At 43.2% G+C, this 23,676-nt stretch overlaps 1 protein-coding gene across 1 annotated transcript in view; it reads right to left on the reverse strand.

The window, feature by feature from the left end:
* SND1 (staphylococcal nuclease and tudor domain containing 1) overlaps positions 1-23,676 on the reverse strand; it is a 531,942-nt gene that overhangs the window by 252,783 nt on the left and 255,483 nt on the right. The window contains exon 12 of the mRNA XM_006896072.1: positions 21,261-21,361. Coding sequence (XP_006896134.1) covers positions 21,261-21,361 — 101 coding nt within the window. The remainder of the gene's footprint in view (positions 1-21,260; positions 21,362-23,676) is intronic.

Raw genomic sequence — 23,676 nt, forward strand, 5'->3', positions numbered from 1 at the left:
ACCAGGATTAATGAAGGAGTCATTAAAAACCCCCTATTAAATCACTTCTGTGGCCAATGCTGAGAGCGATTTCTAGAATACATTACCAGGCTGATTAGAAAGAAACAAGCTTCCATTTAGAAATGAATTATCTGACTTAAAAAAAAAACAAAAAACAATGAACCAAAAACCAGTTGGCTGGGAATTGTAGTGACATCATTATTACGAGGAAAGCGGGGGCGGGGGGGGGGGAGGGGGAGGTAGGGGGGTATGTGTGTGACATCTAAGTCATGCACCGTGTGGGACACAGAATTCCAGGGCAAGTTCCTCAGACAGGTTAGGTGGGCTGGGGAACTCCACACTGTTGGGATCGCCCCCTGCTCTTCAGTGTGTTCTTGGGGAGGGGCTAACACTCTGGGCCAAGGGAACAGGTTGATCACGAGAAATTGCTGAATCACTTGTCAAAGTTTAGCCTCACCATCCCTGTCTTTACTGGACTTGAGGAGAGCAAAAACATTCTTCAACTGCCATAAATAAAGTATACTTTGCAGTCAGTAAGTAAACGGAAGGTAAACTGTGGAGAGAAGGTGCCGGGGGAGAAAGACTGTGTGTGCTTATGTGGATCATAATAAACAGGCTAGCCTCCTCACCCACACTGTGTGAGGCCTCCGTGCTGGAGAGAATCTACCAATGCAAGAAGAAAAGCCCTAAACAAATGCATTATAGATAAAGCATGTTGCAAAGACCTGAAAGGGATTCAGGCGGGTATGACCACCAACTCGCTACACACTCCACTTTCTTGACAATTTCTGGATGAGGGGAAAAAGTGAAAGGCTCCAAAGACTTTTACATACTGTTTTAGACTAGCTTGAGGTGGTAGACTAGTTAGAAACACAAATACCACGAAGGAGAAGCTCTGTCTGGGATAACACATTTACAGGCAACTAACTCCCCCCCACATCCACTAGCCTGACATCGCAGGGCAACATCCAGAAAGTAGTTCCATTTCAAAGGATCCAAAACCGGGGTGGGGGTGGGGAGGGGTGTGTACGATGACTTCCTGTTCCTGACTTGCTCTTCCCTGCAAATTCATTATTCCAACAAATCTGACTTCTCTCCCTAAAAGTAAGTTCTGAAGGATTTTCCAAGACCAGATTGGAGTCTTGTATATTAGAGCAAGAGATGATATTAAAAGTATCTATAATATAACCCTGGTAGAATAAAAACCACCCTTCCCACCCCTCTGTTTAAATAAATGCAAAGACCTGAAAAACAAAACAGCCAGCGTCATAAATGGAGCTGTGGTGTTCTATCCAGAAAGGCATCAACGTAATATAGCAAATCTACTCGACAATATTGGTTTGGACTAAAGGCTGCCAAATAATTATGCTTCAGTCATCGAAACACATGTTATTAATTTCAGAAACATCAGTCTAACCCCCAAAATAGAACACAGTAAACTCTAGGGCTTCTAAGATATTTAACGATTGGCTCAACTCTTTAATAAATTACACAATTGGCATTTATTGAGCCTGACAAATGGATGAATTACAGTTGAAATTTGTTTATTCCCAAAAGTATTTCTACTTTTGGAGATAGGTTTAGTGAGCAACAACAACAAAACAGATTTTAAAGCTTTTTGTTGTTGTTTTTCATTGCTGTTGGGACACATTCAGAGTTGACGGTAGTTCTGAGATGCTACAAAGAGCAGAGAGGAGATAACCTACCTTTCTTCCTCTCAGCAGCTAGTGGATTTGAACCTCCAGCCTTTGTCTTGGCAGCACAACTCCCTACCCACTAATCTTTCACTGCTTAAAAGTTCCTGTTGAACCCACAACCAGGAGAGAGCTTATTGATAAATGGGACGGTCTAAAAATCAAATCCTTATGCAAATGAAAAAACTTCTCCCCAGCAGGGTAAAAAAAGGAAACTCATAGACTTGGAAAAAATATTTGGCAATGACACATCTGATAAGGGACTCAAATCTAAAATGTATAGAATACTCCAGCACTTCAACACGAAAAAGGTAAAAAACCCAATTCGAAAAATGGGCACAGGATATGTGATCAAGGATATGTGATCCTTGATCAAAGAAGACATTCATATGGCAAACACACATATGAAGAAATGTTCAAAATCCCCAGCTATCAGAGAAATGCCAATCAAAACAACTATGAGATATCATCTCACTCTAGCAACAATAGCAAAGTTCAACAGAGCAGCAAACAACAAATGCTGATGAGGTTGTAGAGAGATTGGAACCCTTATTCACTGCTGAGGGGTGTGTAAAATGGTATAATCACTATGAAAGGCAGTCTGACACTTTCTCAAAAAGCTGGAAATAGAACTACCATTTGACTCAGCAATTCCACTACTAGGAACATACACTAAAAAACCCAAAATCACTATCCAAACAGATGTATGCAAACCCATGTTTACTGCTGAATTGTTCACAACAGCGAAGAGACGGAAGCAACCCAAATGCTCACCAATAAGTGAATTGAGAAAAATTATGATACACTCACATAATGGATTATTATTATTATGCAGCACTGAAAAACAGTAAACGTGTAAAATACTACACAACAGGGGGGAGTCTGGTAGACATTATGCTGACTGAACTATTTCAGTGACGAAAGGACAAATACTGCACAACACCATTGTTATAAAGCAGGACTGACAAGGGGGAAGGACCAGGAAAAGACTGGATAGATGATGAACACTGCCATTGGAACAGATGAGGGAAAGAACTGTTTAAAAGGAATTAGGATTAGGCATTATATATATGACAAAAGTCCATAATAAGAGGTGCACTGCAAAACACACTGGGGAAGATGGGATGGAGAAAATTGTGAAACAATGAATGAATTTTTTTAATTTTTTTTTTTTTAAAAAGGAAAATGAACTGAGGGCGGGGGAATGGCGGGGGAGGAAGGCAAATGTGCAACCCTGAATGAATGAATGAATGAATGAAAATCCAACTTCTGTAAACTTGTTAAAATCATAATAAAAAATTTTTTCTCCATACCTTTTCTTTTTTTTAAAAAAAAATGTATTTTATTAATTTTAATAATAAAAAAAATTAAGTTCCTGTAGAAAAGGTCAGTGAGAGGGGGGTGAGTTTTTAATAGCAATAATATACAAGCTGCTAAACAAACAAAAAGTAGTCATGTGACAACAAGTCATAGATGGAGTTAAAGTCTATTCTCTTACCATGATACAAGGTTCTATCAGGTAAGCAATCGAGCTCAGGGTCTTATGGTAAGTCAATTGGTAGAGATTGCGAAGAGGTGACAGTTTGGTTTCAGTCTGCTGACAATAATGACATACAAGTACCTTAAGCAGATCTTCACAAATCCACAGGCTTCCAAGTAAACCTCCTGGACTAAATGATCAAGAGTCAGGGGATAGGGGGGTGGAGAGGAAGGGGATGCCACATCTCAAAGGAACAACCCAAGGCTAGAATTAAATGCCAACACAAACTTGTCCTCACGGCTCTTGCTTCTCTCCCACCCAAACACAACCCCACGTCAGAGGCCCCGTCAAGAAGCTGGAGAGCCGGCTTAAAGGACATTTACTAAAGGTTTAAAATACTGGAGAGATATATTAAGAAAGCATACAAGCGACTGCTTATGCCACTTTCTCCTTCAAAAAGGACAGATGAGGGCCTTGGCAAGGTCACACTCGAAGCTGGAGGCAGAGCTAGAAATAACATCGCCCTCTCAGCCCCTACGCTACTTGGCCATCACATACTTGTTCTAAACGGAGTTGGATGGGAGGCAATGGGGGAGGTAAAAGGCTGTGCTTTCAGAAACAAAAGATTCAAGAAAAATACCTATTTGCAAATTTTTTTTTTATTTCTTCCCCTAACTGTGTCCATACTGCGGATCTTCTGAGAATAAAGCGAAATGTCAGTTTCCGAACCTCCTGTTTCCTCTGGCTTCTTTATGGCTATATCAAAGCGCCAGTGCCACGCCCTTCACAAAACCAACTACACCGTAATCTCTAGAGCCGGAAGATCAGTATTTTTCTTCCTTTCCAGTCCACAGCACCTGGTATTTTATGGTTTCATTTACAAACAGGGAGAAGTTAAGTGAGAAAATCAGGGCTTGGGAGTCAGTCTGGACTACTCAAATGTGGGAGGTTCTCAGGCCAATTCCTACCTGGTGGCTGCCTCTTCTAGAATTCTCCTGTGCCTTGGTAATGGTCCCTTGTTACTATCATGTGCTGTTAAGTCAGAACCAACCCATAGCTGACCCTACACCAAGTTTTTAGAGGCAGTAAATTGTACAGGAGAAGACTGCCCATCCTTTTCCTGCGGAGCAGCGGATGGATTTGAACCATGTGCCTTTGAGATTGCAGGGCAGCTTCTTACCACTTGATCACTAGACCTCCCAAAATGATTCCTAAGATCAGTACTGTTTAAATGTCAAAGGATAATACTTAGATTTTAAATATGAGAATCTTTTGTGGAAAAGCTGTCGAGACCAAAGACTTTAACTAATATGTTCTCTTTCTCAAGAACTCAAGGGCTCAAGAAGGCCCTAATACAATCTAAGACCCCCAGCATCATAAATTGGTCCATGGACCTCACCTTCCCAAAGGACAAGAAGCTAAGAATTGTGAGTAGGGAAGAGAGCACGCTTTGGCACTCTGTTTCAACAACAGCAAATTCACTCCTATTGGTTCTATTTCGGTCACAGCAAACCAAGTAATCCGTGATGGTAACAACCAAAGATCCTTCATCTTTGTCTCTTCAGAATAGGGCTGCCAGCTGCCATGCTGCACTCTCCAGGCAGCTGTGATGATGAGAGCCCCCACAAATGTAGGCATGGGGGGGACTGCTGAGGTTCTCCGCCTCTCAGGGGAGTAAGGGACAAGTTAGCAAACTCGTGGCCATTATGACAAAACCAGGCCTACGTACCTAGTTTATTATTAGCCTGACATTAAACACCACTTAAAAACAAAACCAAACCACCCGCCCACACAAACACACACCCCAAGACAGAAAATTACATAATGGCATCTGGAATGATCTTCTCTGACAGGGAAAGTAGAACCAGCCAAACCAGAGAGGTCTATTAAAGACCCAAACAGGGCTGGGGCAGGTCCGAGTCATCTTCAGGTCCCCACCACGTACGTAAAGGCTGGTGTACTCCAGGCACACAGGCTTTAGAGGCAACAGCTCACGCAGCACAACAGATTCTAGAAGACGTCAATCTGCTCTGACAAATTCCAAGCCACTACTAACACAATGATAACAAGGCTCTTCTCCCAAGACCAATCACCCCAGATAAATGAGAAGAAAATGGCTTTGTCATAAGCTTGCATCGAAGGGCGAAGGCTTAATAGAAGTTTTGTCTCCTGTAAGTCAGAAAGCGGGAAAGGGGCCCGATAAGACAAGTTCCTTACCTGCTCTGTTATGGTTTATAGCCCACAGCCCAGCCAGCTGGCATCACAGATGACGAGTGGAGTTTTTGTTCCCTAAAATCCATTAGCAACTGGAGCAAGCCCAATGTCAGTATTACAGAAGTCAAGAATATGCAGCGGTTTCAAACTTCCGCCACAAAAACAAAAGTACAGAACTTTTATAGATAAAAGCTCTAGAATTAAGCCTCACTTATAAAAAAAAATAACTAAATCAAAGCAAAACTGTTTTCTGGTGGAAAATCTGAGACCTAGGAGTCAACATTCTCTCTAAGAACCAGAAGTCAGAATATTTTGTCACTATAATGATTCTTAGCTTTAATACAAGCAACAAATAAATGTACCAAAAGGCTTACTCATAAACCAAGGTCAATGCCAGCAAGTGAATTCCACCTCATGGGGATTCCTCATTAGATTTGAGGCTGTAAACTTTTAGGAGAGGAGATTGTCATCTTCCTCCCTCAGAACGACTGGTGGATTTGAACCAGTAACTTTCCAGTCAGTAGTTCAACATATCTCTCTCTCTGCCACCAGGCCGCCAGCAAGGCCTAGGATTTTGACATTTCCTTTTCTCTCTCCCTTTGAGGAAAGAGGGTTTGTTTTAGCTCCTTGCTTTAAAATGCAATGAACCACTACAGAGACACCAGTCAGCTCTCACTCACCAGTCTCCTCTTTCCATGGCAACAGGCTGTGCTAAATGACATGCGAAAGGCTGGAATCATTTCCGAGGGAGTTCTCAGAAAGAGGTGACAGGAGTCAGTGTTTTGCATAGTTGCTTCTTAGCTTAGGGGGAAAGGGAGATTCTGTCATCAATACAACAGTGTTCATCAGTAGATGAACTTAATTTTTGCACAACAGTTCACATTAAAACAACAGTATGCTGAATCACAGTTTACAAATAAACAGATGTATCAAAACATCAAAAGGCTCCTGGAAAATCCACACTGGAGATCTTGATTAACCAGCCCCAGCTTCCCTTTAAATTCTGTGATGCTCATGGACTTGAACACCTCTTAACTCTACCTTATATACTCACTTTCAAGGGCCAACAATGTGCAGAAGCTTCCCGAGTTCCACTGTTTTGGTTTTATTTTCAATGAAGAAACAAAAATTCACAAAAGCATCACCACACTCAGGGGAATACCTTAAAAGCTCTACAGAATGCAAGAGCCCATTTGCCTTTGAAGGTGAAGGTAGAGAAAAATGCCCCCTGAACTACTAAGCCTGTAGCCCTTTGCTCTGTCACCAGACACAGGCAGGAAGTAAGCAGCTGGGAAACCAGCGAGGTCTACTCACCAACAACGCACTCCCTAGCAAACTGCTTGCATTCAAGAACATTCCTCCTAAACAGCCAAAGTGAGACAGCAACAGTGTGCCTACTTAATAGTGAGTGTGTGCTGAGCCTCTCCGAATATTAAATATTAAGTATGACATGAATGGCTTTTCTGTCATGAGTGACCTAGGTAAACATCATATATAATCCACAGTCAAGGGAAAATGAATAGAATTTGGCCAACAGGCCATCTGAAAAATGAGAGGAGATATCTGTAAACCAAGAACCTGCCATTGGAACAATAAAAATAGAACAGAGCACAATAACTTCGACAATGAAATTCAATGAGGCTTTCTGGATTTATGTTTCTGACAGAATTAACTTCTGGGTGCTTAAGGAGCCCTGGTGATACAGCATACGATGAATCGGGCTGCTAACCCAAAGATTAGTTGTTCAAGACATACCAGCTACAAAAGACGGACAGCTTCTTTCTATAAAGATTTCTGGCCTTGGAAGCTGGGAGAAGGGTTGTAACGAGGAGGACTCGCCGTGACAGCAGGGGTGGGTTGGGTGCGCAATATGCACTTTCTAGATCTTACGGCAAATGAGAGGGAGCAGGATCAGGTCCGTAATGTAAAGAAGTTTAAGGCGTCAATGCCATGGAAATCAGGCTGCACCTGACGTTTGTGCCAACCAACTCAACCTCGCTCAGCAAACCTAAGGGTAATCTGGAAACCTTTGGAACGGACTCTGAAAAAGAGCAATTTCTTCATTTCTAAAAGCATAAATATAATAAAATTTAATAGAATATAATATAAAATATAATAAAAACTGTAAGCACAAAGATAATAAAAGTTTCTGCTATCTGTCCACTGAAAATGTTTTTCATTATAAAACTGAGTTTTATAATTTCTTATTAAAATGCTCAGCTAACCAACTCTACAACAATTTGTGAAATCTAAAAAGCAACATATAAATTAAGATCTCAAACATGTCAAAACCGCCATCCATAAAATAAAACAGTATTAGCAAGGTGTTTGGAGATTCTGGAATTCATCCATTGTTGATAGGATTATAAACTGGTGCAGGTTTATTAAAAAAGTGTAGCCTCTCTAGGGGCATCCACTTCCTAAATAACTAGCCTCCAGAAAGCCTGTGAACTTTATTAAATGTCGAGACTTGGAGAGAGGCTTCAGGCCTTTTGTTTATAGGGTCGCTATGAGTCGTGCTCAACTCGAAGGCAATTAATAACACAACAACAACAGTATCTCTATATAATAGAATACAATTTAGCTAGAAAGATAAATTAGTGAACTAAGTCACTAAAGTACAAACAGCATAAGATTCTGCTGCTGGTGTTGTTGTTATTGTTGTGTACCGTCAAACTGGAACCCACCCATTGCCGACCCACCAGCAGATTTTTCAGAGGTGGCACATCAGATGGGAGTTGACTGCCCACATTTCTCTGGCAGAGCAGCTGGTGAGTTTGAACCATGTACCTATGGGTTGCCAGAGCAACCTCTTACCACTGGCTACCAGAGCTCCTTATACAGAAACAAATACACAGAGACCAACATTGGTTAGTAGTTACCAAGTCCAGACAATAACTCGCCTTAGAAATCTCCCTCTTAAAAAATAATAACGAGGACATAAAAGTAGTATGTCTGAAATCATATGATGACATGATGGATCATTTCCTTATAGTCTCAACTCCTTAAATCATTACTATAATTCTTACTGTTTTTTGTTTTTAAAGATTGCTTGGTACAAAAGAGAGTAGTAGAACAGTAGAACCCTCTCCAATGGCATCACTACTGGGAGATAGAAAAATCTATACAGACTCTGTTCCTATTTTCCTTATGACTTTGTACTGTGCCCACCACAGGAATTGTAAAGAGAAAAAGGGTGAAAAATGACATATAAAAAAGCCTAGGATTTGTGCTTATTGGTAACCATGTCAAATGGCTCTGCTCCTAATCACATCAACTACACTCGCCAAAGGAATAAAGGGGAAAATGCTTGAGGTCAGAGAGGCTGACTAAGAACTCATGTCCACAGCCTATCCTTTTACAAGGTCCCACTAAAATGACAGCAAAGGCAGGCATGAGAAAATAAAGCCTGAATGGGGTTGGAAAACAAGAAAATGTGGTAGCAGCACATCAGAATGCTTGTGTAAATCCTGAAGGACAGAAAGCAGATGAGATCAGACTGGCAGAGTAAACAGTAGCACAAACATTAAGCTTCAAGGAAGAGCCTTTCTCAACAAGTACAAAGCCCCTGAGTGAGCAGGCTTTAGGGACTTCACTGGAGAAACTCATCAGAAACCACGTTCAGACAGCTGGACCCGCTGGCCTCTCCCCACTCTCTGAAGTCCACAGAACTGCTGGGAGACAGAGTTTTGACCCCTGGCTAAAACCTACGAAATACTATTATGAGAAAGCACAAGAATTTATGCTATTACATACTAGTATGTGTGTTCCCCAAAATCTTATTTCAAAACCCTTCAAACATCCACCCACCTACTTCAAACAAAGAAACAAACAGGGCTTGGGGAGAAGAGACAGAGGCAAACCACTTAACCCAAAGCCCAAGCTCTAAAAGACCCAATTCCACTAAAAGTGAAATCTCTTCAGCCCACGCTGACTATGCCCCCTCCGTCTGGATAAGGCCCTTCGGGGTTTTCCTCACCCTCTGGTTTAGCAGCATAACCCCCTATGGACCATGTTACCACAGCTTCCACTTGTTGTATGTCCTTCAACTCACCTGTGACTCACTGTGACCCCAAGTACAACAGCTCTGAAGCCTACAATGTCCTGAGCCAGTCTCCCTGAGTCCGACATTGCCCTAGTTACTGTATCAATCTTTCTCACCCAGGGTCTTCCACTCCTGCATTGTCCCTCTCCCCTTCTGAGCATGACGTCCTTCTCCAAGGATCAGTCCCTCCTGGCCACATGCCCAAAACAGGGGAAATGGAGTTTCAAAATCCTAACCTCCAAGGAGAAACTTGGTTTCACCCTCTCTAAGACAGACCTCTTTTGGGTTTTTTTGGCAGTCCATGATATGCCCAAGATTTTTCTCCAGCACCACACCTGAAAGGCATCAATACTTCTTCTGTCATCCTTAGTCACTGTCTAACTCTCTGACACACTGCAAGTAATTGTGAAGACCATGGACTGGATCAGGCACACCTTAGTCTCTAGAATGACATCGTTGCTTCTCAGTACTCTGGAAAGGTTCCCGACAGCATACTTACCTAATACAATTTATATTTTGATTTGATTCAACTTTCAATCAGCTTCCAGTAGAGAGCATTTTAGTCCCAATTGAAAATCAGACCAAGGGTGTATGTAGTCTTTGCCATGAACTATTTTGATAACAGATTTGACATTGCCCCAACAATCTCTAGAACTGCTCTAACATGGTGGAAGGCAAAAAGGTTCTTGCAGCCACTACCACAGTCACCATTTTCACTAAAGGAAATGACTGCTGTGATTCTTTACAACTTCAGGTGAACAGGTTTTCAGAAAGCCTATCCCTTAGCACTTCGGGCTGCCAGATTCTTGGGAATATCGCTTATGAACCCCCATGACTTCTACTTTATACCAATCCCAGGCCCCAATTTACTGACACCACTGAGACCATTCACTTCAAAGAAGCATGTGTTATAGTAGAAAATAGAGCAGGTTATTTCCCTGCGGAAGGACCTCAGATGGATGCTGCAGATTGAGAGAAAAGCAGGGCCCAGGGGCTGAGAACGCTCTGGCCCCGCACCTCAAAACTCCACGTGTGAAACACAGAAAGTCGAAATACACTGAAGGAGGAAAGCCCCTGTGCCTGGACAACTCGGTGGAGTCTGAACTTGCCTACTCACACGGTCCTGCAGGAGGGTGGGTCTCCCACACAGTAATCTTTTTGAAAGCAGACCGCCACATCTTCCTGCTGTGGCGCCGCTCACCAGCCTTGTGGATAGCACCCGAGTGCTCTAGCCCTGGGTAAGTACTGGGCGGCTAACTGAAAAGCGGGCAGTTTGAATCTGTCGCTCTTCTGTGGGAGAAAGGGAAGACTGCTCTCCTCAGGAAACCCAATGGAGCAGTTCTACGGAGTCACAATGACATGTCACTGAACAGGATGGAGCTTGGCGTGGCCTTGGCACCTGGCTTGCTTCGTCTGCTCAATGCCCAGGCAATGTCAGGCACCCTCTCCGGAAGTCTGCCTCTGCTTGTCACATCACTGCCCACATCAGCCGTTCCTGCCTGAGACCCCTCGGGAAGCTGACCTACACAACCCGAAGAGGAAGGCCACGCCACCCACAGTTTGTAAGCAGCAGCCTCGCCCCGCACTCACAAGTATCGCTCCTGGCTCACGGAAGAGTGACGAGCTTATGGAAGAAACGGACAGAGAATACAGAGAACATGACAGTGTGGGTGAAACCGGTAACACAGGAAGAGGAGCTGTGCTGTGCGGTCTGGGTTTTGGCTCGTTTGTCTTTTTTTCACATTTTAAAGAATAGCCTTAGGGACAGCAGAGAAAATACTGCCTTTATAAAATAAGAACAAGATACTATTAAAACAATTTATTATTAACTGTAACTCTTAAGAACAATTCAATCAGAAGCTATTTAAATATAAAATGCTGGCATAAAAAATGATTATGTGCGATGGGGTGGATGATGAGATACTGCTGTGTGTACTGCCGAGTTGGACAGATCCAGAGCTGACCCTCCACTGGGTTTCCAGAGACACTAGACCCCATGGGAGGAGACTGCCCATCATCCTCCCATCAGCAGCCTGGGATTTGAACCATGTGCTTTTGGGACTGCAGTGCAGCTTCTTACTGTGCATTTTATAAATATGGAAATGTTTTCTGTTTTGAACCTACCAATGAATAGTAGATGTCTAACACCACATTTTATGCATATTAGACACTCCATAAATACTTCTGAAAAACCTAACCAGTGAGTAAGTAAATGAATGAGAAGAATGAATATGAAAGAAAAAGAGAATGGATGAGTCAATACACATGGCTGGCTGGCTAAGCAAATAATGTAGAAGCTGAAGACAGTTTCTTGTGATTTTTGTTTTTTTTTGAAAAGTTTAAAGAGTCATGAAGTGTAAGGTGCAACACTAGGTGTATTTCTAGAAGCAGAGGGCAAAAGTAAAAGAGAAAGGACAAAATACAAGAAATAACGGGAAAACATCCTTGAAATGACACCATGAGTGCACAGATTTAAAAGGCTCACTGGATATGCAGCGAGAAAGTAAGATACACCTAGATACATCTGAATAAAATAAGTCACAGTTATAAAAATAGAAACAGAATTTCTCAAAAGCATGGATGAGATCAAAGGAAAAACTTTCAAAGTTTTCAGAAGAAAAAAAAATCATAAAGAGGAATTTTTCAGAATGAAACCAACCAACAACTGAGGCAAAATCAAGAAATTTTTCAGACAAGCAAGGATTCATAAAGTTTCCCATTCACAAATGAGAAGTTGCTGCAGTTTTTCAGCCACACCCAGAGGAAAGGCTTGGTGAGCTGCCTCTGTGCAGGTCCAGCCCAGAAACCCTCCTGGGACAGCTCCACTCTGCAGCATGGGGTCTTCTCAGCATTAAATCGACAGCAGCCAACTTCAATTGGTGTAGGATTTAGCAACAAAGAATTCTTTTCCTACAGAACCAATCACACTTTGTCTGTCAGTATAACTCAGTAAATTATATTGCTGGGAACAATGTTTAGGGTCAATTTTCAATAGGCGAGAAGATAAATTATAGTGACAGAGAAGAAATACAGTAAGTGACAATTTTGATAAGAGAAAATTATTATTAAAAGTTTTTTAAAGGAAGAAGAAGTAACGATTGTGTCTTAATGTCCTTATCTTTCTGAGTGGGAAGTACACACATACATAACGTATAACATTGATCAGAAGCAGCCTCATTTAACAGACAGCTTCCCTGGAAAGTCATTTGAGCAACTGATTTAGTCCACAGTCAAGTATGCTGTGGATGCTTCTAAAATTGAAGATACAAAGAATATTCTTTTAAATTTATATCCTATTTCCAACCAGTAACCTCAATATAAAAGTTCTTGACAAAATCTACACTATTTTATAGCTTATTTAGAAGTCACTGAGGTTGTTAACACAAAAAAATCAAAACCAACTGTTTGGGGAATAGCAAAGAACTGAATAACCATGAGGACTCAAGGTCCTGGCCCTGCAGCAAGAAAGCCTGAGAGTGATCTAAGGTGGTGAGTACAGGTAGTACTGTCACTCTGGTCCCTTATATTCCCAGTGTCCCCAAAGGAAGGGCCGCTGACGCATAGAATGCTACTGTCCCCGCAGGCAGCGCAGTGCAGCACTGGGCCCTTCACTGTATCTGCTCACTCACTGCCTACATCCTGGTTCACGGAAGTCAGAACTCCTGCAAACAGGGCTTCTGAGATTACTCTGAGCAAATTTACTTCCATCTCTACACTCCCCAGTGTCCTTCCATTCAGGTGAGCTCCCTTGATTTGTGGAAAAGCTCCCCTTTCTCCCAGGCCCCATGGCATATACTTGAGGAAATGGACGAAGTGGAGTTCCCTAGCTCCGTAAATGCTCCAGAGTCACCCACTGCCTGGTGCCCCACTTACCCAAGAACTACAAAAGAGGAAAGAGAGCTCTTTCGTATCTCAGCAAAGGGCATGAGTGGATGTGCAGAGTCCCCACACGTCACTATGAAAAATTAAAATGTTTCTCAGCTAAACTCCAAGTCCTTGGAGAAGCAATAGCAGGAAGGGGTCTGAAATCAAGATGTTTCTAAATCAACAGACAGACTTGGTGGCAGGTGTCCACAGATGCGTGAAGCATCTTACTCGCAGCGGTCCTGAGCAGGACAGAATCAAGCGCTGTTCAGTCTCGTGCCAACCTCACAACCGGTGCTGCGCCTGAGTCCACTGAGAGGCGGGACTGTGAGCGCCTTCCACCCGCAGGGCTCAGCTTGCGGCATGGGATCACGCAACATTCAACACTATGCTATTACGATTCACAACATTTTCTCAGGCCAGTTCTCTCAGCAGTAGAGGGCCAGTCCTGCTTCCTAGTCTGGCGCAATCAGGAAGCTCCACTGATGCTTGTCCTCCCTGAATGATGCTGGTGGCTGGACCATCTGTGGCATATCCTTCAGCGCCAGGCAAACCACCACGGAGTCACAAACCAACAGCGGTTTCCTAGACAGGTAACCACAAGGTGCACTGGTTTGCACAGACAGACAGACAGACAGACAGCCACAAAAGAGCTTAGTATTGGAAACATAATAGTATCTTCTGGCCTTTAACCTCAAATCCTGTGCAACAGGCCATTTGCTTTGTGGGAAGGGTCTGTGCCAATGACCAGGACTGAGGCCTCATTACTTTAGAGGCCAAATACCACAGACACTTTTGAAGTCCTCAGAAGGACAGACAGGTCTGGCATACGCAGTGCAGTTACAGAAATAGAGCAGGCGCTGAGTCCCTGAAAGCCGTCCAAGCTGCTCCTGGGAGCTGTGCAAGGGTGGAGTCAGATCACCCCACAACGGGGGCTCACCTGCGAATCTGTAGTGAACAATGCCAATTTTCCGCCCCCCCTCCACATCAAAGATTCTGCTTTTAAGTTTGGGCAGCAGCTTCCCCAGCTTCACAGCACCTTCATCTAGATTCATGTCATTACAGGAACGGAGATCCCAGGAAACAAAGTTGGCCGGGTGACAGGGCTGTGAAACTATTCACCGAACAGCAGTGTGGAAGCACAAGAAAGCCTGCGCTTACCTGGCTTATCCAGTCTCTGTGCTGACGGGAGAAAGAGAAAAGCCCTTCATTTAGCATGTTAGTTTGCCTTCAAAGGAGAGAAAAGTTTTTTTTTAAAAAAAAGACAATTTTATTAAATATGCTGAAGTGTAAGTGCTAAGTGTGTGAAGGGTAGACTGACCTCATGAAGTAAGAATATGACGACCCAAAACAGGGTTTTACCAGGTCACTGCCTTGCTGGGCTTAGTTTGAAAGTCAGATATCAATACATTTGAAAGATCTGAACAACCTCCAGAGAGAGATTGCTTGGCTTGACTGTGAAAGCCTTAACGCCACAGAACTCAAGCCAGAAAAGCTCGAGATTGCATGACACTCACCCCTACCGTGGCTGAGAAAAAAGGAATGAGGATTAGAAAAGGATTACTCCAGCAGAACAAGGACCAGATCTAACCTAATGGCTCAGTCACTAATAAAGCGGCTGAAAGAAAGGCAACTGTCCCTGCAAATCGGAGCCAAGGGGCACAGGAAACAAAGGGAGTCTCATTCCTGGCAAGTTGAAGAGCTCAGTTCACATTAATAAGGTCAGGTTCTAATGTGAAGAATCTGAAGAGACGCAAAGGAAGTTCACAAGGATGGCTCCGAGTCTGCTGATGACCCCTGGAACACAGGGTCACCTACCATGTCCCAGACCAGCAGAAATGACCCCTCCTCGCTCGGTGCTCTCCTCACGGAAGCCATCAAGGGCCATGGCGGTGGCTTTACACGGATCCTAGTTGGCTGGGCGGTAGACAGTACTTGGAAGAGCTAATGCACAACTGCCCAAAGAATAGACATTGCTACAAAAAAACCAACCGCCTCTCAAATATGTGTGATCAAAAACCAACCACTCTTTTCCAGCTGGTCCCTAGTGTACGACGGGTCCACCTCACTCTTCCCCATCCCCCAAACGGGCCATGCCTATTATCCCTTCCCACTGGATTTCACATAATGAGGAAGAGTGAAAGTCCCTTCGTGGTGCGGCACCTTCTGGAGATGTGACAATTCTCGGGATGAGGTGAGGGTGGGCTGAGCCACAGAGCGTATGTGTCAGGCTGTATGTGGTTGAAAGCTGCCCATGAATTACATTTTCAGGTGCCTCCTTCTGCACATGAACAGCTTTTCTTCGAAGACTTTTCTTTGAAAATGTGTTATGCAGAAAGACACAAGGGACCAGCTAACAGATGACATGGGTTTGTCAGATTGGAGCTCAAAGTAATTGGGAAGTCCAGCACCGCAAAAGGTCACCCCAGAAAAATCGCGTTCTTCAAGAAGCTCTGGCAATGGCAAAGAACGAGATTTTAATCACTGAAGCTAATTATATAGAAGACTAAATCACAAGAAGAGTTCTTTAAGTGCCTTAAATACAATAAAAAAGTAATTAACAAGAAGCGCCATCTTGACAGCTTCATGTCACAAACCAGGCCTGAAAGGAACAGCTAATTCCCAACTTGGGAGCCAGAGAATGAGAAACTGCTCAAAGTTGGATCTTTTATTTTTTATTTAAACTGCTGTGATTAACAGATAACAAATCTTGCCAAATCCACAGTGAAGTTAATCAAGAAAAAAAAATTTTAATTTATCAGAGGAACGACAAACCTCCTTCTCCTGGCCTCCCCTGAGGGCCGGCAATGGGAAGCCAAGCTTGCGTCACACTGGGGAGGCCGATCCAGGATCCTGTGACTCAACTGCCTCCCACACAGCAAGAGGGGGAACCGGGGAATTGCACTGCACCCTACCAGGACACAGGCATTCACCCACTTTGCCGTGTGAAATGCATCCAACAATCGGCTTTGAAATGGCCCACTAAGAGACTCCATCTCCAGGGCCCTTTCTCATTTCCCTGGAACCACCAGCTTCACATAATCTGTCCCACAGCCAGAGATACACAGCTGAGGCCTTAAATGACTGGAAGCCCAGGGGCGCCTGGTGACTTACATAATGGAAACTCACCAAGCGTATGCGCGTGTGCGTGTGTGCGCGCACGCACGCCTGTGGATGACGACAGACATCACTTGGACTGGATCTCTTCTGCGTTCCACATTTCTACAAGCTCAAAAAAGAGCCTACCTTTCATAGACTCCAGAAGAGTTTATCATTAGCTTCCCTTAACTGATCCACACGCTTGAGTGCCCTCAAAGCCCACAGATGGGGGCTGCCGACACACCTGTGTCCTTCTGTCCCAACCAGTAAAGTCATTTGTCTTTGTTCCCAAATCTGTTGGTAACAGTTGTGCTTGTGATTTAATTATGTACTTCATTAAATATTGTACGAATCACTGAAATACGAGAATGGCACAAAAAGAACTTTTGTTTAGGAAAACAGTTCAATGCTTTTAAGATTCAATAAAGAGTAATGTCTTTAAAATTGCGCCAAAAAAAAATGAGCAAGATAAAAGATGAAAGGGATGCAAAGTCACAAGGAAAGCCTGATTCTGTGATTCCTGCTTTTAAGTCCTCATCGAAACGGGGAGGGTGCACCAGAACATCAAACGGCTGGCTGTACTGCCCACATGTCAATAATCTAAAAAGTATGCACATTTTAAGTTCTAAATGGAAGTAAGATATTAGAGATAGACTCTTTTTTTTAAAGTAATTTCCTTTCTTTAGTGCATGTTTTTAGACAACCAAAAAGCTGTCAGAAAACCAAGCCTGGTCAAACTTATTGTACTGCCAGCAACAGATTCCAATCCTGCAGGAGAGGACAGAGGAGAAGTGCCTCATCAGGCTCCCCACACTGTAAAGTTTGCAGAAGCCTAGCGTCGCATCACCTTCCTGTGGAGAGGCTGGTGGGTGGGTTCAAACAGCTAACCTTTCCGTTTACAGCCAATTGCGTAACCATTGTGTCATGAGGCCTCCTTAGGAAGCCTCTGAATGTAAGCTGGCTGAGTACTGGAATTTTCTTCTACTTACTGACGCTTCTACTCATTTGATGTGCAGAAGTGTAAGTTCAAGAAAAAGGTAAATAAGGAGTGTGCCACATAACGTCAGGCATCACCGCATCTAAGTTCTCCTAAAACCGATCCTACTGAAAACCAGAGATGAACATGGTTAACAGTAACTCATGGGTGCTACTGTGTGATGCACATCTAGACATTAGCATTACTGCAACTATTAGGTTGTAACATTTTACTGCATCTGCAAATATTTCCTTAATGGCTTTTCATGCATACAAAGGTACACTACAAACTAAGAGGAAGCTCTGTGGGATAATCGGGATGGAGTTGCACTGGCAACTCAAAGGCAGACTGTTCATATCTACCAGCTACTCCATGGGAGAAAGATGTGCAATTTCCTGCTGTGCAATTCCAGCTTCTGCTGGAGGGTCAGCTACGAGTCAGTGAGGGATATATTAAGACAAACATTTGACTGGCATTAGATACAAATCATACCTACCTATTCTGATTTACGTACAAATCTGACTTAAAGACAAATTTAGGAATGAAATGCATTAATAATATGGGAACTGAACATAATATGGTATCTGTAGAACAAGCCAATCATATTACATCCTGTTTCATAGACTGTATCCTGAATGATTTGAGAGTAGAAGCACAGAAAGGAGTAGATCAAGGGAAGCCATGAAAGGTTGGAGCAAAAACCTCAAAAAGAACTCCAGGCAAGGATACAATGACAGATAGTGTATCCTGAACTTCAGGGAACTAAATAGAAGAAGGAAACTATTAGTTACAATTTCACAATATGGGCCATCTCCTCCCATGCAATTTACAGCTTCTGAAAACTTACTGGAGAGTCAACTCATGGTCAATGGAGGTCAGCTCTGACGAGTCACACACTGTCACTGCTGCGGACCTAGAACATCACTGGGTTTTCCAAAGACTAAACTACAGAGAAGGTTTCATCTTCCTCCTGAGGAGTGGCTGGTGGGTCCGTACTGTCAACAAGGTGTGACTTTGGAGTTAGCAGTGCCACTCAGATAAAACCAAAAATGTAGCTCAAGACAAAACCACCAACTAGAGTGCTCCCCATCATTGTTAACAAAGAGACACTCTGGGTTTAAAAAAAAAAAAAAAAAAAAAAAGAGACACTCTGAAATACAATCAACACAGCACAAGAGAGGAAGACCCTGGATGAGATGGATTGATACAGTAACTGGGGCAACAGGGCTAGGTGTGTTGGAGTTGGTGAGACTGGCTCAGGACAGGGCAGGCTTCCAAGCTGTTGTACAGAGGGTCCCTATGAGTTACAGGTGACCTGACAGCATGTAACAACAACATACATTAGATCTGGAGGCTACAGCAGGGACTAAGGGACAAAAATCACTATCTTAAGAGCTAAGTTTCTAGTAAGAGATGGCCTCACAATACCAGTCATTTCTTTTATTTCTCCTGATTATGGGCCCAGCAGTTAAACCACAAGGTATAGTTCTGTAAAAGCCATTCTATGAGGAAATGCATAAAGCTTTCCAGAAACCCTGCCAGGCTGGTATAATCCAAGGAGACAATTTAAGTATCTTGAAGAATAGATACACTCTTTAGCCCTCTAGTAAATCAAACGAAAATATTTCTTACCATTCAATTAAATGAACTGGAAAGCAGAAAGGTCACTAATCTGGAGGAGAGATATTCTGGGTTGTCAATTTAGACCAATCCACTCATGTTGTTAACCAATCAAACAAAAAGCAAAGCTGACATCTCCTTTCAAGACTTGGAACTCCCAAGCAAAACCCGGGCTCAAACACAGATACTCCACTTCTGTAGAAAGTCAGGTTAAAGGAGTCGTCTCGGCCAAGGTCAAGAATAGCACAAAGCTGACCTCAAGGTTTTATACCACACAGCATGGCCACTACATCCTACTTTAGGGAAAAAATGTCAATTGGCCATTTCAAATTATCTTTTATAAAGTAATCTCAATGAAACACTCCCAGAATACCTACTTTTAAGCTGTGTAAATGTATTTGAACGAAATGAAACGATCTACTCTAATTGACTGTTAGGTAAACAATAGCAAAGGCCATCTGCCAAAACTCCAGACGTGCATTCTTACAGTCGTGCTGTCCTTTTGCCAGCAACCAGCTGCCAGGAGCCCTTACCCGCTGGCCACTCCCTGTCTGTGACAACGCAATTTCTAATGCACATCTCAGCTATCCACAGTGGAGAAGTGTGGACTGGCTTCTAAACAGATACTATAAATTGGTAAAACCTCATTACTGGAAGACACACAGCTAAAGGAGTGGCTAAAAGATGTCCCTGGCTTTTCCTATTTAAAACTTATTACATGATTTTCTAGAACCTGCCTCTCATGCAATCTGACTCTGCAACAGTGTTAAGGTTATGGTAGAGAGAAACAGCAATACTAGCGCTCCACTTAACAAAGACCAGGAGCCATGGCTGCATAGTAGGTTATGTGATGTTGGGCAGTTAAACAAAAGATAAGCAGTTCGAATCCATCAGAAGCTCTGCAGAAGATGGGCACTCTGCTTTGATTACAGTTTAGTCTGGAACGTCCAATGGAGGAGCACCATGAATCAGAATCAATGTGAAGGCAGTGGGTTCTGTGTCACACAAGGATAAAACCTAGGTCTGTTGTGCGACCACTAACAGGGTCTAAGAAACACAGAGATGGAACCCTGAAACCAAACCCGCTGGTACTGGTGCTAACTCAGGAGAGAACAGATCGACACCACAAGGTCTTGAAGGCTGTAGATCCTCACAGAAGCAGACGGCCACTTCTTCCGCATACAGCGTGAGGACAGCGAGAACGAGGAGAAAGAGGCTGTTTGGTGGGAAATGGATGGAAGATCCTCATTGTTTTCTGAGGCAGCACGTTGTGGCTGGAGGTGTAACTCGTAATGGGCCTCATTTCACTTCCAGTAAGACAATCCTTGTTGTGATAAGAAGCCTATTCTTTCCTTCCCCTCTACTATGCCCTCGTAGAAGAAAAGAAAAATACCAGTTTGGTAACAAACAGCATTTAAGATCATTAAATAGAGAAGGAAACAATTACCATGCTGGTATATATTATGCAGAGTAAGAATCACTACTGGGGACTGACTGATTGTTTTAATATTTATTGTGGAACCACGGCCCAGCAGGCTTCCTCCTTCCCCACCAGATACCTCACTTGAAAGACTCTGTTCATCAACTAGGCTGCCTTGCAATATAAGCAGGAGTCAGCCAGCACGGTACAGGAGGAAGACTCACTCCCCTAGTGACCACATACCTCATTACAAAGAAAACATCCAATGAGCTCTGCATAGGAAAGGGTTGGGGAGGTGGTGGTGGTGGGATGTGTGTTTATAAAGGAACCTTGAAAAGTCAACACGTAGAGAATCTAACTAAATTAGACAGAACCTAGATACTACCTAAGGGCCTGACTGACACTCAAAAATGCCCGTATTCATTGGTAATAATGTATATGACTAATAACTTATACAAATTGGCCAGGTACAGAGAGCCCAATAAATCAAATAGTAACAATGAAAATAGCTAATGAGAGAAAACATGTTATGTCTTGTCCTGTCATGTTCCACCAGATGGAAAAGACTCACAGCTGACTCTCCACTGGTTTTCAGAGACTGTATATTGCCCGAGAGGAGATTGTCCATCTATCTCCGGAGAAGCACCTGGTGAATTCTGAACCGTGGGCCAGTAGGGTGGCAGCGCCAATCTTTACCACTAACCACCAGAGACCTTAAATCTAGAAGGCGCTAGATGGGCACATAAACCATTACGAACCACTGTGCTGAGAACAAGAGCAAACGACAGAGAGTCAGGACAAAGGCAGGCAAGCCGGTGGACAGGGTCCCGGTCAGCGGGAATACTCACACTCCTCCGATGGTGACCGTGGCGCAGGTCCGCTCGGAGAAGGCAGGCACGGTCTCGGTGGCTGGGCTGGCGGGTCTGATGTAGTCCACAGTCACGCTGACCTGGAAATGGAGACAAGGGAGTTAGAGCCAGGCCCCACACACTGATTCCATTTTAAAAGACCAACTCACGGCTTGATTTTTCTGGGCAAGAGTTTTAAAAGTCATAGTTGAAAAATAGCTGCTTTTGAGAAGAGATGATGAGCCTGGCATCTGAAGCCCCAGAGAAATGAGACCGGGCAGAGGGAAGATGTACAACCCCGTGCAGGGAGGAGTCCCCGGCACCAGGGGAAAGCTGCTCTTTAACTTCTTCTGGGTCACAATCTTTTGAAAAGCAGTTCGTCAAAATGAACTGACGCCAGAGAGCAATAGTCTAGAATTCCACGCTGTGTCTACATCCTCGGGACCCGGTTAGCAACAGGCAAGAAGATGCACCAGGAGGCATCGCGAGAAGCCTGGCACCAATGTCAGCATCAACACAGGCATCACAACTAATGAGGCCCAACACCATACAGACACGGGGGTTACCGAGTTTATAAAAGATAAGAAAGACCCGGAAGAGCCTTGAAGGTGTGAACTGCCAAGTGCCATTTCCCTTTTGCTGGCCTCCTACAACCAAACTCAGAGTCGCTACTGAGTCTTTCTCCAGGACACAGTCCCAGGATAAGACGAAGGAAGACAAAACAGAATCAAGTCTCCTTCCCAGATACCATGAAAAAAGACTAATGTTTACCTAACATCAACTAGGATTTCATCTGTCCCTTCAAGGCACTGAGAGTCTGGTAGGAAGGAGGTAAAGCATGTTGTTGCCACTTAGTGACACTATATACAACAGCTCCAAACCCTGCTCTATCCTGTGCCAATCTGATTGTCTCTGAAACACCTACCAGCTGGATAAACATCAGGAGTGCTGATGGTGTGGGGGTTAAAATGCTCCACTGTTAACAGAAAGCTGGGTGCTTGACCATGGCTACATGACGAAAGAAACAGGTACAGGCATTCCTAATTGTGACTTAAAGTCAGATTTGTAGTTAAATTGGAATACGTACTTCTTTAGCCTGATTTTGGTGGAAGGTTCAAGTCTTTTAAATTATTTGAAAGCTGCGCATGCAGCAAGTAACAGCAACTGTGATGAAGAATTTGTTTCTAGTAGGAGTTCGTTCCATCATCTCAAAGTGGGGCCAAATTCACATAGTATTACAAGGCAAGTACAAGCTGTGAGCTGTGTGGTATGTCTCCATTAGCAAACAAACAGTGTTGACTTTTATTGAATGTCTCAGCCTTGAGCTACTAGACGAAGGTCAGCGATTTGAATTTACCAGCTGCTTTGAAGGAAAAGATGAGGTGGATGGCTTCTTTAAAAATTTACAGGCTTAGAACAAATGAAGATTTGTAAACCACTGTTCATAGTAGCATTATTCACCATCATAAGAACATGGAAACAGCCCCAATGTACAACCACAAACGAATGGTTCGAGAAATTATGGTACATTCACACAATGGAATACTATGCAGCATGCAGAAGTAATGACTGTAAATGTTTACCTAACTTGGGAGGGACTGGAGAGCAATATATGCTGAGTGAACTAACTGTCCCACAAGGATAAATACTGTATAAAATCATTATTGTAGAATAACTATAAGGATACAAGAGGGATGGGAGAGGTTTGAAGCAGAGGGATGAGGATGTGTCGGGATTAATCATAGGGTTATACAATTTTTTGGTTGGAGGGGGTTGATGAAAATGGAAAGAATTTGTTCTTGAAAACAATGTATTTGAATTTCATAAATAAACTAGAGGAAATAAACAAAATAAATAAAAGTTCACAGCCTTGGAAATCTGATGGGGCAGCTTCAAGAGCAAGAGTGTAGAATTCCCTTCCCTCCTTCATTCCCACTGATGAGCTTAGAGACAGCAAGCAACACTGATGCAAAGTTCAGCCCCAATGGCAGGGAGTACTAGTAAAATAATTTCAAACTGCCTGCTCCTCAAAAATCTCTTCTTATAAATTAATATGGAAATGTGGAAAAGGACAGCTGACTCAAAATTCCAACTGTCAGATCACTCACTTGAACATTGCACCTAATCATGTTTTAGAAGCAACAAGAAGGACTCGTAACAGAAAGAAAGCCCTAATTGGGATGAGGTTAAGAGAAATCATTCGCTAAGAATGACTGTCATAACAGAACAACATATGAAAGAATATGACATTATAGTGGGTTGAAAAGTATCACCCACAACCTACATCCACTCAGAAACCAGTGAAAGGGACTATCTGGAACTAGAATCTTTGCGATGTGATCATATCAATATGCAATCAGACTGGAATTTGGCAAAGGGGGGGGAGGCTGTCTTAAATTCAATATGTCCTTATTTA

Source organism: Elephantulus edwardii, unplaced genomic scaffold (genome assembly GCF_000299155.1).
Source record: "Elephantulus edwardii isolate Elephantulus edwardi_28Jun2011 unplaced genomic scaffold, EleEdw1.0 scaffold00181, whole genome shotgun sequence".
NCBI lineage: Eukaryota > Metazoa > Chordata > Mammalia > Macroscelidea > Macroscelididae > Elephantulus > Elephantulus edwardii.